Raw genomic sequence first — 15,629 nt, 5'->3', positions numbered from 1 at the left:
GAGTAGCTGAGATTACAGGTGCGCGCCACCACGTCCGGCTAATTTTGTATTTTTAGTAGAGACGGGGTTTCTCCATGTTGGTCAGGCTGGTCTCAAACTCCCGACCTCAGGTGATCCGCCCGCCTCGGCCTCCCAAAGTTCTGGGACTACAGGCGTGAACCACCGTGCCCGGCCTGCATTCTTTTTCTTAAAAAGAGTCCCACCTGCAGATCAGGAGGTGAGGAGATCGAGACCATCCTGGCACGTCTCTACTAAAAATAAAAAATAAAAATAAAAATAAAAAATTAGCCGGGCGTGGTGGTTGGCGCCTGTAGTCCCAGGTACTCGGGAGGCTGAGGCAGGAGAATGGCGTGAACCCGGGAGACGGAGTGAGCCGAGATCGCGCCACGGCACCCAGCCTGGGCGACAGAGCAAGACTCCATCTCAAAAAGTAACAGTTATAAAAAAAAAAAAAAAAGTGTCCCACCCCCACGCTGCGTTTCAGGCCCCACGGCCCTGGTCCTCGAGCGCAGGTCCCAGCCGCGCAGGCGGCAAAACAAAGGGGGGCGGCCGCGCGGCGAGAGCGGAGACCCCGCGCCCCCTCCGCCCGCGTGGCCCGGCCGGGGTGCGGGGCCCGCGTGTCGGGGCGCAGCCGCCGCCCGCGTGTGCTCGGAGGCCGCGGGGCCCGGGCTCCGGGGTCCTCCCGACCTGCGCCCCCAGCGGCTGCCGCGCCTCGCCAGGCCAGGCCCCGACGTCGTCCTTCCCACGTCGCCCGCGCCAGGCCACGGCGACCCTCAGACTAGCCGAACGCCGAATGGCCCCGAGCACGGGAAGTGCCCGCCCCCCGCGTGCCGCCAGCCAATGGGACGCCAGAAGCCGGGAGGCGCCGAGGCGACGTCGCGTCGCCGCGCCAGGTCTCTAGCAGCTGCCACTGAGCCGCCAGACGGACGCTCGTCTTCGCCCGCCATGGCCGAGAGCGACTGGGACACGGTGACGGTGCTGCGCAAGAAGGGCCCTACGGCCGCCCAGGCCAAATCCAAGCAGGTGCTTTGCTGACTGAGGAGCGGCCGGGCCGGGCGGGGCGGACGCTGGGCCGGGGCCACGGACCGCGGGGCAGGGGGCTCGGGGAAGGGCAGGCGGGGCCTGGGACAGGGCGCAGGGGACGGGGACAAGGCTGGGGTGCCGGGGGCAGGGCGGCGGAGTTCGAGGGGCGGGGCGAATCGCAGGGGTAGGAGGACCGGGCAAGGATAGGGGTGGGAAGGTGGGGGGCGGACCCAGGTGGGGGTGGACGGACCCAGGAGGCAGGGGGCGGGCGACTGGAGGAGGAGAGGAGCAGGGAACGGGACGGGGCAAGGGGCAGGCGATAGGGCCGGGACCAGTGCCAGGGTGGGGCGGGGAGGGGATGGGGCAGGGACTGTTGGTGGGGACAGGTGTGAGGACAGAGGCGGGAGGTGGAGACGGGGGCGGGGACAAGGCTGGGGGCCTTGTGTGAGGATAGGGGACAGAGAACCAGGGTGGGCACTGGGAACGGGGGCAGGAATGGAGGTGGGGACAGGGCTTGGGAGAACAGGGATTAGAGTGGGGGACAGGGCTTAGGACGGGGGTGGGGACTGGGGAAAGCAGCAGGAACCAGCGATGAGGGTGGGGACTTGGGGTTGGGATAGGGCTGGGGGCCATTGGACAGCAGTTGAGGGCCTGGGGCGGGAGACCGGGTACGGGGCAGAGGTTAGTGACCTGAGTAGGAGCTGGGGACAGGGGGTAGGCTCCTCCCTGAGAGTTTTCTCTCTGCCTGGGGCCTGCTTGGTTCTACTGGTCTCCACTGGTCAGATACTGCCCAAGAAGCCTGCCTGGGTGCATCACAGGCTGTAGAGAGTGCCTGCCTCAGGGGACCCCATGAGCAGGTGGACCCTGTTGCACGGGTGGAAGATGGGCGTGCCCTGAACAGTACTTGTGGAAGGAGATTACCAATGTGGCTGATGGATCTGAGAGTCAGTTGTGAGTCTGATGTAATAGGGAGGACAGTTTAGTCACCGCCTCTGCCTCATTCGTACCCTCAGGTGGCCTAGGGCTGAAGCCTTTGAGGCCAGTTGGGCAAGGATGCGCTGGGGCTCTGGTGACAGGGATTCATTGGTCTGCCCTACCCTTACTGGTTGCACAGTCAAAACCAAATTCACTCTTCTTTTCTTTTAAAGGAAACTTAATGGCCACAAGCTAGGAGTCATGGGAATAATTGTGTGGCAGTATCTGTGAGCAGATCACACTCAGGATGCTCCACAAGTCACTTCTCTGAAGTGGTAGAAATGTTGGCCGGGCACGGTGGCTGATGCCTGTAATCCCAGCACTCTGGGAGGCCAAGGCAGGTGGATCATGAGGTCAGGAGTTCAAGACCAGCCTGGCCAAGATGGTGAAACCCCATCTCTACTAAAAATACAAAAAATTAGCCAGGCACAGTGGCGGGTGCCTGTAATCCCAGCTACTCGGGAGGCTGAGGCAGGAGAATTGCTTGAACTCAGAGAGCAAAGGTTGCAGTGAGCCGAGATCATGCCACTGCATTCCAGCCTAGGCGACAGAGTGAGACTCTGTCTCAAAAAAAAAAAAAGTTAAGAAATACGTTATATTAATATTCAGTAACTGTAGATGAGATAGCATCACTGTTATTGGTGATGTTTCTGGGGAGCCTGCAGGAGATGCGTCATCTCTGTGTTACTAGGAGCCAGATTCAGGGAGGAAGGCCACACCAGGCCAGCATTTGGTGTTCCTTCCTACTTTTGCAGTAGAGTCCAGCAGAAAAGTAAATCTACGCTAAATATGATTTCTCAAAAAGAATCCACTAACGCATACCAGCTATTCAGGAGGGAGGCTGAGGCCAGAGGCTCACTTGAGCCCAGGAGTTCCAGACCAGCCTGGGCAACGTAGCAAGACCTCAACTCTTAAAAAAAAAAAAAAATCCCTAGTGTGTCTTTCACAACAGCAAAGGAGGTGGTGTTCTCTTAGCAGTTAATTGTGAGTTTCTTAGACATCTGATTGTAGAGGCTTTTGTATAATGAGTTTGGGGTTTTGTTGTGTTTTGTTTTTTTAGACAGTGTCTCACTCTGTCTCCCAGGTTGGAGTGCAGTGGCGTTATCATAGCCCACCACAGCCTCAAACTCCTGGGCTTAAGTGATCCTCCTGCCCTAGCCTCCCTCTACAGGCGTGCACCACAATGCCTGATAATTTTTTTATTTTATTTTTTGTAGAGACAGGATCTTGCTGTGTTGCCCAGGCTGGTCTCGAACTCGTGGCCTCAAGTGATCCTGCTACTTTGGTTTCCCAAAGTGCTGGGATTACAGGCATAAGCCACGGTGCCTAGTTGAGCTTGGATAATTGAACCCAGCACTGCATATCAGTCTTTGGGCACCACTAGTCCTTAGCAGTGTGCTAACTGGCTAACAGCAGGCCTGAATTGGTGTGTGCTGGACACTGTCAAAGCTAATTTTGATCCACTGATGTTTTCTAATTTTCTAGGCTATCTTAGCGGCACAGAGACGAGGAGAAGACGTAGAGACTTCCAAGAAATGTAGGTACTTGTGTTTCCGCTTGCAACATAAGGCTGTGCCGTGTGGTCCATGTGCTGGTGGGTGTGGTGTGCACGGTGACCCCAGGGACGTTGTTAGCTGAGTGCCTGCCTGCACTGGTGCTGGCTGGAGCCCTGGGAGGCAGCCATCTTCCCAGAGCAGCTCTGGTTGGCATGAGTACAGCTGCCTGTCCTCATAACTGAGAGAAAACTCTGGAAGTCCATGCCCTGAGGTGTGTGAACTTGGGACAGCCTGGGTTCCCATGTCCCCTTGGGCTCAGGCAGCCTCTGGGGTCTGGTTACCGCTCTGAAACGTTTTTTCTTCAGGTTAATTCCAAACCCTCTCCTCTGCTTTTGCCTCACACCAACTCCAGGGGCTGCTGGCCAGAACAAACAACATTCTATCACCAAGAACACGGCCAAGCTGGACCGGGAGACGGAGGAGCTGCACCATGACAGGGTGACCCTGGAGGTGGGCAAGGTGATCCAGCAGGGTCGGCAGAGCAAGGGGCTTACGCAGAAGGACCTGGCCACGGTGAGGCTGCGCGGGCTCTCACTCCTCCTGGGTTGTGGGTTTGGGGAGGGGGATGGCCAGTGTTCAGATAGCATGGGGAGGGTGGGCTCTACCCCCCTGGTGCCCCTGCAGGGAATGCCTCGGGAAGCCAGGTCAGCCCGGCTCTCACTGCCTGTCGCACAAAACCCAGCTGCGTGTGGGTGCATACCCCAGGGGCCCCAGAAGCTGCTGTTCTCAGGCGACGCTCCGCGCCTGGTTTCACAGCAGTCCTAGTGGAGCTGATGTGTATAAATCTCATCTTCTCTTTAGAAAATCAATGAGAAGCCACAGGTGATCGCGGACTATGAGAGCGGACGGGCCATACCCAATAACCAGGTGCTGGGCAAAATCGAGCGAGCCATTGGTGAGTGTCCCTCCACCCTTCACTGGGTCCACGGGACAGGGAGGCTACCCGCTCCCAGCTGGGGTTGGTGAGAGCAGGATTCGGGGGAAGAAGATGGCCCAGGGGGTCCCCTGTTCTCTGAATTCTGGAGCTTTGCTTCTCCAGGTAGTACAGACTGAGGGATGGTGGGGGCTCTGCAGGCCTCAGGAAACCCCTAAGAGCAAGTGGAGTCTGAGTCCCTTCCCCTTGCCAGTTCCCGTCAGCCTGTGCTGTTGGCCATGGTTCTCTGAGCCTGAGCACAGCGAGTCCGGGCCCTGTCAGCATGGGGCCGGAAGCCAGTTCTGCAGAGGACCCTGGCTCTGGGTCTTCCGGAGAGGGGTGTTCATGCTCTGTTGTCTGAGATGATCAGACTCATCCTCTTCAAAATTAGATGTGAGAACCAGGAGTGCTTGTGTGCTGAGAGCCCAGTGAGGCACGGGAGCGGTGTGCCCCCCCTTCCCTGGGAAGATGTTGAAGAGGGGCAGCGTTGGGGGTGGGGAGGGAGCTGACGCTGCAGTGGCCAGTGGCTGTGGCTCATTTCAGGCCTCAAGCTCCGGGGAAAGGACATTGGAAAGCCCATCGAGAAGGGGCCTAGGGCGAAATGAACACAAAGCCTCGAAATCAGTGCGCTCCAGCTGATCTCGTTCCGCCGGTTCCCCTTGGCCGCCAGCACCGCCGTGGGTCTCCTCACGGGCCGAACGGAACAAGGGGTCCAGCTTGTGGGGGACCCTCCCCAGCCCACTCTTGCTGTCAAACAAACAAAACCTTGCAAAGCGTTGGGTTCTGCTGACTGTTTTTCTCCCTACGTCATGTTCCTCAGATCAGGGTGCAGAACTCCGCCTTCCTGTCCTGGGGTGTCTGCCCAGTAGTGGTTGTGGCTCGGAGGCCTCGGGGAGCTCTGAGCACCACCTTATACAAGGGTGAAGGGTGGAGGCCCAAGGTGGGGAAGGAAGAGGAGTGGTGTCACTGGGTGCTGCTTTCTCTGATGCAGCTCTAAAGAGAAGCTGGGAAAAGTTCCTGCCCTTGGCGCTGGGGCCAGATCATCTAGTCCTGCTCTCAGCTCCCAGGCCCCTAGTTGTGGGGAAAGCTGGTGAATTTTCATGACTGATGCCCGGGAGTGGGCTGCCAGGGGGAGCTCTGAAGGTCTCTCTGCAGGGCCATTTCCTCTTCGCCCATCTGCGTGGACAGTTAGCGGGCACTGGTCAGCCCCACGGCACCTGAAGATGAGGGACGGCGCTAGCCGTGCCTGACCGCCACCCTCTGCTGGGACCTAGTCCCCAGGGCGGATGGGAGCCCAGCGGCTGGCAAGGGTGCTGTGCTGTGCTCTCCAGCACTGCATGGCTCCTGGGGGCAGACGTGTGTTCATGAGGCAGGGTAGGGCTTTCCTGTGGGCAGGAGGGGGCCTGGCTGCACAGGTCTGGGTATCGCTACCCTCCCTGGGAACAGCCACCCACAGCCAGGCCTCAGAGGCCACAAGACCAGGCCCTCACCATGGGCTGTGCCTGAGTCACCCACATGGAGGAGCAGAGCTCTGGGAGCTGAGGTTAATGACATTGACCCTGCGTTAGGACAGCAGTCCTCTGCTGGTGCCCCAGGCCCGGTGACAGCTTCACAGGGTCACCCTCCTGCCCAGGCATGGTGGCCAAAGGGAAGGGCTCAGCCGCAGCCCTGAGGCACCCGGTTAGCTGGGCACTGCGACCCACAGCCCTGGGGCACCCGGTGACCTGGGCACTGTGACCCACAGCCCCTGGGGCAGCTCAGGCCTGTACCACAGCAGTGGGCCCAGCTGGGGCACTTCTCCCCTCCGGGCATGCTCCATGCACCCTGTCCCCTAAGGGTCATCTCCTCTGCATGCCCCTGATGCTGTGGGTCAGTTTCACTGTTGTCCTCAATAGATGCAGAGCCCCTAGCTGGTAGGGCCTGCCCCGGCCCTTGTCCTGGGTGGGTCTATGTCCTGATGAGAGAGGGTCCCCTTGTCTCTGGTTCCTGAGCTGCATCCAGAAGCAAGCAGGCGCCCCCTAGCACGTCACTTAACACTGCAGCCCCCACCCTCACTGGCTGGTAAAGTGTGGACACACTGACTTCACCCTGGGAGCTTGGGCTGCCCTCATGGGCCAGGGTGTTTATTCACAGAGCAACAGAGCACAGGGCAGGGAACGCCCAGGCCTCGGCATGTCCTGAGACCTGCAGCCTGTCCCAGCCTGGGCAGGGCAGGTGTCCGGTCCCTGGCTAGGGTCTGACCAAGTGCTGGATGTCACGTGAGGAAGCGGGGCCTTGTCTGGGGTGGTCTACGGATCACTGGTGACAGATGCCGGGAGGCTGACACCATCCTAGGAGGAGGAAGAGGAGCTTTTTTTTTTTCTTTCTTTCTTTCTTTCGTGAGACGGAGTTTCGCTCTTGTCAACCAGGATGGAGTGCAATGGCACGATCTTGGCTCACTGCAACCCCTGCCTCCCTGGTTCAAGCGATTCTCCTGCCTCAGCCTCCTGAGTAGTTGGGATTACAGGTTCCTGCCACCATACCCAGCTAATTTTTTGTATTTTTAGTAGAGTCGGGGTTTCAGCATGTCAGGCAGGCTGGTCTCAAACTCCTGACCTCAGGTGATCCGCCCACCTCAACCTCCCAAAGTGCTGGGATTACAGGCGTGAGCCACCGCGCCCGGCCAAGGAGGAGGAGCTTTGACAGTGGTGGCTGGGAGAGGCAGGGCAGGGAGGGCAAGGATGGGCCTTGCACAGGTGGGGGCTCCTCCCTGGGGGGTTGTGTCCCACCACTGCCCGCCCTCTAGGGTCACAGCTGAGCACAGAGGCTCCTGCCCACCCATCCCCAGGGGCTCCTACCACATTGAAAAGGATGTTGTCAAAGCCGGGGGCTGTGGCCTCTCTGTTGCTCTGGAAGGGGCAGCTCCCCCTCTTCTGCAGCCAGCGCCGTCCCCCAAGTCCCAGCAGCACCAGGAGCATGAGCAATAGGAGGGCACTGCCAACCGCAGCTGGCACAGACACGGGTGTGGCTGTGTCCCCTGTGGGCCGTAGGGACACATGAGCCCTCCAAAGCAGCCCCCAGTTCAGGTGTCCGGGTCCAGCCCCCACATCTGAGGCTAAGGAGGAAGCCTGGGGCTGCCTGGTCCCCTCAGCCTCTGCTGGCTCCTGGGGTTCACCCCTATTTCAAAGGCAGAGGGTATTGGTTCTGCTACCACAAGGATGGGGCCTGGCAGGCAGGCAGCTGCTGTCTGCAGACTTGGTGGGGCTCATGGCCCCAGGCGAGATTCTTTCCCTCACCAAGTGAGAGCAGTCAGTGGCTACCCTGACCCGGCTGGCGGTTCCTCCAGGATGGACCTTGCCCTGGGTGTGGGCACAGGGAGCACAGAGGCCACAGCCAGGCAGGGCAGGCCCCAAAGGCTGCACCCCAGGGACAGCCCAGCCTGGGCAGCGGCCCCAGGGGTGAGCAAGGCAGAGTGGGGAGGGCACAGGGCCTGGGCCTGGCAGCTCTCTTGTCCTGTCTGGGTGCAGCATGCTCGCAGCTCCTGGGACCACACGCTGGTAAGCCTGGCAAACCCCGAGCTGGGCTGGCCCCTTGGGCCCTCCTCCGTGCCTCCACTGCAGCCCAGGGCTCACCCGGGCTGGGGGCAGGCTGCTGGCAACGCTGCCCGGCCAGATACTCCACATCATCCAGGGCAATGGGCCCCAGGGCTGGCTGGCTGCCCAGAGTGGCTTCAAACACGATCTGATAGGGAAGGAAAGGAGTCTGTATGGGCCCTGGGTGGAGGAGGAGGAGGCTCCTGGCCCACAGCCGGCCTCACCTGGAACTCCTTGGCACTGGCTACCTCCACCTGGGCCTCCAGCCACTGGTGCCGCCGATGCCCGCCTGCGCCCCACACAGCCAGCTGGCCCTGGGCACTGTGCAGCAGCACCTTCAGCTCCCCCTTGTCTGAGAGCAGGGCCAGGGCGTGTCAGGCCTGAGGTCCTGGGGCTCCTGCACGCCTAACCAGGGGCAGGCTGGGGAGGCCCCCTCCCCACCTCTGCTCCTGGACCCCTGCTGCCCCCATTGCCCAGGCACCCATTGGCCCAGCCAGACTCACAGAAGTGCTCAGGAAAGCCCATGTGATACCAGAAGCGGAGGCAGGAGGCTGGGGTGGCCGGCAGAGGCTCGCTGCGCAGCCAGGCGGCCCGGCCCCCAGGGCCCAGCACGCCAGTTTCAAAGAAGGCAAAGTGGCCTGGGAACAAGAGGAGGCTGATGCCCAGCTGATGGGCAGAGCCAGCCCTCAGGGCCCGAGCAGAGGCTGGGTGAGCAGGGCCTCCTCTGGATGGGGCATGTACTCTGTGGGTGGGCAGCAGGAGGCTAGGTGGCTGTGTGTGCCTCTCCACCTGGCTCCAGTGGGCACATACCTGCCTCTGTACCCAGGGTGTGGTCCACAGGGGGCTGGGGGTAACGAGACGGGGTGGCTCCCCCGCCCCAGTCCCAGCTGTATCCGCCCAGGCTGGGCCAGGCCAGGTGGCTCCAGCCACACAGGCCAGACTCAAAATCACAGGAACCTGCAGGACATGGGTGGGTGAGTGGTGCTGCCACACGGCCCAAGCCCTGGGCACCACTACTACGAAGGGAAAGGGCTAGGCAGTCGCCCCAGAGCAGGGCCGAGGCCACAGCAGGGCTCCCACCTGGCTGAGGGCAGGGCCCGTCCTGGAGGAGCAGATCATCCAGAGCCACGTAGGAGTGTGCCACGTCTGTGGCCACTGCCTCAAACACCACCTGGCGGGTGCAGGGCAGGGCAGCCTCAGCGGGTCCAGGCAGCCCTCGGGGGAGGGGGAGGGGCACCCCACCCTGCACTCACCCTCCAGGCTCGCTCGGCCTGCACGTCCACGCTGCCCAGGCGCCAGGCAAGCCCGCCGTGGGCACTGAGGTTGAGCACCTGGTGCCTCCCGCGCTCCTCCAGGTAGACCCGCAGGGTGCCTGCCAGCAGGGGCGGCCCAGGTCAGCAGTGCGGGGAGAGCACCTGCAGGCCCTGGTCTGAGCTCCCAGGCTCCCGGCCTGGCGGGCGCAAGAGGCTCCTCAGTGGCCTCAGCACAAGGCTGGTGGGGACATCAGGCCAAGCTTCCCTGAGCCCATTGGGGCCCCCTCCCAAAGCCCCTCACCTGGGCTGCGGAGGCTCCCGTGGTACCAGAAGGTCAGACAAGCAGGCTGGGCCAGGGGCCTGTGCTCCTTGGAGGTCAGGGAGGCCGTCTGACCCCGGGGCAGTGCGTCTGGGCTTGTGTCCACCACCATGTAGTGCCCTGGAGGTGCCAGCATCAGCCTGCCAGCCCCTGGCCAGCCCCTTAATCCCTGCCCCTGCCAGGCCCCCATACCTTGGGCTGTCTCAGTGGTATGGTCTGTTGGGGGGCCCCAGGCAGCATGGCCTGAGGCACTGGCCTGCCGCCTCCAGAGACCCTGGCCTCCAGGGGAGAAGCCGCAGTCTGAGTCCTCAAAGGAGCAGTAATTAGGGGCCCAGCAGGGGCCCGGCCGCACGGCCACATCATCCAGCGCCATGGTGCCATGGTATCCGTCCCGGAGGCCCTCGAACAGCAGCTAGGGGTGGAAGGTGTCAGCTGGCCAGGGGCCCTGCTCTGTCCTCCCACCCGGGTGCCAGGCCTCACCTGGTACTGGGCACGGGAGCCAGGCTGGTGGGAAAGGGTGGCCCAGGCCTCATGCCAGCGGTTGCCCTGGGTGCCCGACCGTGACCATAGGTGTGTCTCCTCCCCTTCCCGTCTCATGGCTAGGCGCAGAGTCCCTGCAGGGAGGGGACCAGTCCATAACTGACCTTCCTCCTGTGCCTTGATGGGTGTCAGAGCGGGGGACTCTGAACCCCCGGGGGCCTCCCCACAGGCCCTGCCCTGCTCCCAGGTCCACTCACCAATCTGGGGCCCATGGAGGTGGTACCAGAAGCTGAGACACTCCGTGGGTGCTGTTGGCACCTGGGGCCTGGAGAGCAGGTGGGCGCTGTGGCCCCAGGCCAGGGGGTCTGTGGGGTCCAGGAGCACAAAGTGGCCTGCAGGGGACATGGAGCTGTGCTGCAGAGATGCCCCACTCCCGTCTGAAAGCCACCCCCGGCCTGAGTGGCCTGCAGGGGACATGGGGCTGTGCTGCAGAGATGCCCCACTCCCATCTGAAAGCCACCCCCGGCCTGAGTGCTGTCGTACCTTGGCCTGTGGTGTGGTCGTGGTCAGGCCCGCGGCTCTCCACCCAGCGCCAGTGTGTGTCTGAGAGGTGGCCTGGGTACCAGCTGCATGTGTCCCGCTCAAAGTTACAGGAGACCTCTGGGGGTGGGGCCAGGTGGCGTCACACACCTTCCCCCCTCCCCCTCCAGAGCCCTGAGAAGGTGGAAGCTCCGGGGTCCCTGGAGGAGTGTAAGGGGAGCACCCAGGCGGGAGTGAGGATAGGCAGCAGGAACCTCTGTCTCTCTCGGTGGTCACTGTGGGGCTACAGTCCCTCAGGGTCACGTTGTCCACCCCAGCTCCCTGCTGGTCAGGGCCATCCAAGTCCGCCAAACCGACAAACTCCAGCTTCATGGGGTAGGGGGATGAGGAGGACCGTTAAGTCAGTGCCCGCTCCAGTGGAGCTCCCACTCTGGGCTGCCCTCCTCACCCGGAAGGGCCGGCGGCGGGCCCCTAGAAGGACCTTGTCCACCTTCCAGCTGCCTGCACTGCTGCTCAGGGCCTGCCATGCCAGCTCCCGGGAGCCGTTGTCCACCACAACTAGTGCCAGGAAGCCTGGCCAGCGGGGCAGGGGGCACTGTGGGTTACCCGGCCTCAGACCCCTCCCACTGTGCAGGGAGCACCCAGGGGCTGGCCAGGGAGCTTGCAGAGGGTGGCGGTACCTCGGAGCTGACTCTGTAAATAATAAGCCAGGTGGAGTTCACATCTGGGGCCAGAAGGGCCAAGGAGGGGTGTAAGGACCCGGGCCTCAGCACTTAGCTGCCCCCAGGCCCTCTGCAGAGACAGGAAGTGCCCTAGGGGAAGAGCAAGGTGCTCAGAGCCTCATCCCTTCCAGGGCCCCACTCTCTCCCTCAGGGATCCCCAGTCCAGAGACCCTCTGTAGTGCAGAGGCAGAGCAGAGATCCCTCTGAGGACGCTGCTCACACCCGGGTGGGGGCTTGAGCCTTGGGCCTTGGGCCTCACCAGCAGCAGCTGCACTGGACCCCTGGCTCTCCTGGGCTGAGAGACGCCGCCACTGCAGCCGCCCCACGCTGGCGTCCTCCCAGCCCCCGGCCTCAGGAGACTCAAAGTCTGTGGTGCCTGAAACAGCAGCCGGCACTGAATGGCAGAGTCCTCAGAGTCCTCAGCCTGCCCCCGCGTCTACCCCGTTGGCTGCACAGCAGGAGGTTGAGCCCCTTTACCGCAGGCCTGCTCGTCCTCGCCCCCTGCGCACTGCTCCTCGAAGTCACACAGTTGTTCCGGGGGCACACACAAGTCCCCGCAGGCGAGATGCCCCTGCTTGCAGGAATCCTGGAGCCGCGAGCTGGGCAGCAGGGGCTGGGGGGCTGGGGCCCAGGGCCCAGGAGGCAGCGGCTGCAGGGTGGACACCTCTGTGGGGGCAGAACTGGTGTCAGGTGGCAGGGATGGGGAGTGCTGTGCCTCTCCAGGGCAAGGCAGGGTAGGGCAGAGTCAGCAGGCTCACCCAAGACTGGTCTGCAGTGGTCAGACAGGATGAGGTCGTCCAGACCCACGACGCCCCCTGGGCCTGTCTGCCCGGCCAGGAGGATCTGAGGGCAGAGGGGCTCAGGGGGTGCCCAGCCTGTTTCCCCCTGGGGTCTGGTCCCTGTCCACCCGCAGCGGGTACCTTGTGGGTTCCCCTCCCCTGCCCACAGCGCGGCTCCCCAGACCCCACCCTCTTGCTGTTCCCTACCTGGAAGGGGTGGGTGCTCTGGATGTCAACACGGTCTCGGACCCAGGCGGTCCCCAGCTCCCCTCGGCGCCTCCGCAGCAGGACGGGGGCCTGGGGGGCGCCGGGCCCTAGAGTCTGCAGGAACAGCTGGAGGCAGCCAGCCTCAGACCCGTGCAGGTAGTGATAGAAGACCAGCTGTGGAACCAAGAGCTGGCTGGGGGCCCTGCACCTGGGCAGCCAGCATGGAGGCCCTGTGAGCCCCACCCATCTCACCGAGCACTTAGAGGTGCCTGAGGCTTGGAATTCGGGGCTGGAGAGTATAGCAGGGGTGCCAGGCTCGGCCACGGAGACCAGAAAGGAGCCTGCGGGAAAGGACGGGAGTGGGCCAGGGCCGCTGGGCTGTGGCCACGTGGGCAGGGCCTGGGCCGGGTCCTCTGTGGGCCTCACCCTGTGCACTGTTCCGGCTGTGGTCACGGCGTGGCCAGGAGGGGCGCTCAGGACCACCAGCGCTGTGGTTCCGGGACCAGCCTTCCGAGCGGTTCCATGGGCCCAGGCCTGTCTCAAAGTCGGTGGCTATGTGGCGGCCTAGGGCAGGAGGTGGGCGTGTCAGGGCCACCAGGCAGTGCTTCCTGAAGCCGTATGGCCCCAGCTCCAGGGTGGCCCTGGCAACCACACCCCCAGAAGGACCATCCAAGGATCCAAGGTACCCCCTCCTGGATGAGTGCCAGGGCCCCCACCGAGGCATCCAGTCTCCCAGCCTCACTCTGGGCCCCCACCCTGGCCTCACCACAGGTGTGTGGGTTCTCATCAGACAGGTCCCCGCAATTGTCTTCCCCGTCGCACAGCTGCTGGGGCTCCACGCAGACCTTGTTCTGGCAGTGGTGGTGTCCCAGGGGACAGCTGGCCTGGGGGGCTGGGTGGGGCAGGGTTAACCCTTCACTGAGGCCCCAGGAGTGGGAGGGCTCTCGGGGGCAGACAGGGTCTGAGCAGGGGAGTGGGCAAGCTGGGGGCCCTCCCGGGGGTGGAACAGGAAGAGCCAGTGCCTTACTGGGTAGACCACAGTCCCAGAACTCTAGGTCATCTAGAGCCACAGCGCCCCTGTGGGTGGCATTTCGGGTGGCAGAGAAGGTCACCTGAAGAGAACAGGCCCTCAGGACCTAAGTCAGGGCCCAGACCCCCCCTCAAGGCCCCCACTCGTCCAGACCCTCCCAGCTCACTCGGAAGTCACCCTGGATGCGGCCTGTGGTCACTGCCAACTCCTGCCAGCCAGGGCCCCAGGGCCCTGTGCTCTGCCACAGAGTCAGGGTCTCTGGGCCATGGGTCAGCTCCAGCCGCAGCTCAGCCACATCTGCAATGTCAGGGGTCCCAGGGCAGCTGCGGCCCTGCTCGTCCCCAGCTGCCCACCCGCCCTCCCCTTGGGCACCCCCCATGAGCCTTGGGGGTCCAGGGTGCACCTCCAGAGGCCGCGTGGTACCAGAGCCTCAGCTTGCAGGAGGAGGCTGCCTCTCGCAGGGTTGGCGAGCGCAGGACTGCGGTGGATGCCTCTTTCCCTTGGTGGGTTCCAACAGCCATGTACCAGCCTGGCCCAGAAAAGAGGTCAGGAGACGGGGCAGGGAGCAAGGAGGGTGTTGGGACAGGGGCGCACAGAGACTCGCCCTGACCTCACCCAAGTCGGTGCCCAGTGTGTGGTCTGAGTGAGGCCCAGGACCCTCCAGTGCGGCCCCCGCCCTGTCTCGGAGCCAGCTGTAGCCTGAGGTGCTAATGTCCCGCCAGCCGCAGGGGTCCTGCTCGAAGTCACAGGCGAAGGGGGCTCCCCGGGTGGGCGAAGCCCCGTGGTAACCTGGGAGAGTGGGTGGTCAGGTGTGCGCCAGACCTGCTCACACTGGCCCTGCCCGCCCATCTGGCCTTGGCTCACCACACTGGGCCTCATCTGAGCAGTCCCTGCAGTCACACACGAAGTTGCACACGGCCTGGCCAGGGCTCCTGCAGTGGTTGGGGACCCAGGCCCAGCCTGAGGACCCTGCTGCTGGGAGGTTGACAGCCAGGTGGCCTGGGGGCAGGGTGACCAGCCATCCCAGCCTGCCTAGGACTAGCCGGTTTAGCACTGGACATCTTTTGTCCAGGGAAGCCCCTCAGACCAGGAGATGGGGCAGGGAGGGGCCGGGACCCACTGAGAACTCCCACCCGGCTCAGGACCAAGCACAGCACATTCCTGTTTCCAGCCCTGAAGAGGCTGGGGAGGGGGCCTGGGCATGCTCGGGGGTGAGGACCTGACCATGGGGCACCCCAAGAAAGGTAGCAGGAACCCAGCGTGCCCAGCAGGGAACTGGGCACTAGGAGGGCGACCCCTAATGGGAGGCATCGATGGGCGGCCCAGGGCCCCCCACAGGCTCCACCCAGTCCAAGGGTGGCAGATGAAGGCTGGCAGAGCTGGGGGTGCCTCTTGAGCCCTTTTGTCCCAGACTGGGAGGGGAGTCTTGCCTCTTCCTTTGCTTGGCAGGCCTGAGGACCCCATGGGCTGATTCCGGGTCACCCCCCTTGCAGGCCGGCCAAGGCAGTACCTTGCAACCCTCCTTCCCTTTGGGGCTCAGGCGTCAGCCCTGGTGCCCGTCAGTGCCACACAGATGGTAGGCTCAGAAGCCAGGGCCCCTGGTCCTGCTTCAGGAGTGGGACCAGACTACTTACCCAGGAACAGGACCAAGGCGGGCAGGAGGTGGCTGGGCAGAGGCATGGCTGGGCCAACTACTTACCCAGGAACAGGACCAAGGCGGGCAGCAGGTGGCTGGGCAGAGGCATGGCTGGGCCAGAGGGAGCAGTGCAGCAGCCACAGGGTGCCTGGGAAGTTCTGTGCGGTTATCAGCCTGCACTGGCCCCACACACTAACTCTGCTGTTAAGTGGAGGGCCCCTCGGCCCGGCCCCACCCAGTGCTGACGGTGCCAAGCATGGGCCGTGAAAGCGGCCCCAGGAGGGGGCCTCTGACCCAGGGTCAGCTCCTACCTGCCCGGCTCCCTCAGACACAAGGTCAGGCTCTTCCACCCTGCCCTGCCCTGCCTGGTGAAGGGGAGGTTCCCACTGGAATGGGGAGGTACCCAGGCACCCCCCAGGACTCTGCTCGGCAGTGTGGGGTGGGCAGAGGCCACCGTGGCCTCTCACTGTGCCTCTGGCAATAGCCTGGTGCTCGCCAAGGTCAGGACTCAACCAGCCCAGTAGCTGCAGGAGTCCAGCACGTGCACCAGAGCTGGTCCCTGCGTTCTCAGCCTCGGGGAATCTGCAAGTCAGGGTGTGGAGGATCACGCTGTCATTCATTCGT

At 63.2% G+C, this 15,629-nt stretch overlaps 2 protein-coding genes across 3 annotated transcripts; one reads left to right on the top strand and one right to left on the bottom strand.

The window, feature by feature from the left end:
• The first annotated feature begins 616 nt into the window (after positions 1-616).
• Positions 617-5,243, top strand: EDF1 (endothelial differentiation related factor 1). Of its 2 annotated transcripts, XM_003777500.5 has the most exons (5): positions 617-1,023; positions 3,484-3,535; positions 3,907-4,067; positions 4,356-4,449; positions 5,011-5,243. In XM_003777500.5, the coding sequence occupies exons 1-5, from the start codon at positions 841-843 to the stop codon at positions 5,070-5,072; spliced, it is 552 nt and encodes a 183-aa protein (XP_003777548.4). In that variant the 5' UTR covers positions 617-840; the 3' UTR covers positions 5,073-5,243. The 2 variants fall into 2 exon arrangements, with proteins under 2 accessions (XP_003777548.4, XP_063570620.1); XM_063714550.1 differs by having other exon boundaries at positions 640-1,023; positions 4,356-5,243.
• A 1,149-nt stretch (positions 5,244-6,392) lies between these two features.
• MAMDC4 (MAM domain containing 4) lies at positions 6,393-15,114 on the bottom strand. Its single transcript, XM_063714109.1, has 23 exons — positions 15,069-15,114; positions 14,234-14,449; positions 13,985-14,158; positions 13,773-13,898; positions 13,536-13,666; positions 13,106-13,451; positions 12,766-12,903; positions 12,340-12,680; positions 12,112-12,196; positions 11,831-12,019; positions 11,613-11,729; positions 11,312-11,443; positions 10,635-10,751; positions 10,092-10,483; positions 9,804-10,023; positions 9,594-9,731; positions 9,293-9,411; positions 8,850-9,210; positions 8,543-8,677; positions 8,264-8,391; positions 8,079-8,187; positions 7,305-7,483; positions 6,393-6,797 (listed from the first exon to the last, which is right to left on the bottom strand). Exons 1-23 carry the CDS (start codon positions 15,112-15,114, stop codon positions 6,756-6,758), a joined length of 3,981 nt encoding a protein of 1,326 aa, XP_063570179.1. The 3' UTR covers positions 6,393-6,755.
• Positions 15,115-15,629: the final 515 nt, after the last annotated feature.

This window comes from Pongo abelii, chromosome 13, assembly GCF_028885655.2.
Source record: "Pongo abelii isolate AG06213 chromosome 13, NHGRI_mPonAbe1-v2.0_pri, whole genome shotgun sequence".
Taxonomy (NCBI): Eukaryota; Metazoa; Chordata; class Mammalia; order Primates; family Hominidae; genus Pongo; species Pongo abelii.
The sequence above is the reverse complement of the archived record's forward strand: the minus strand, read 5'-3'. Positions and strand labels throughout refer to the sequence as shown.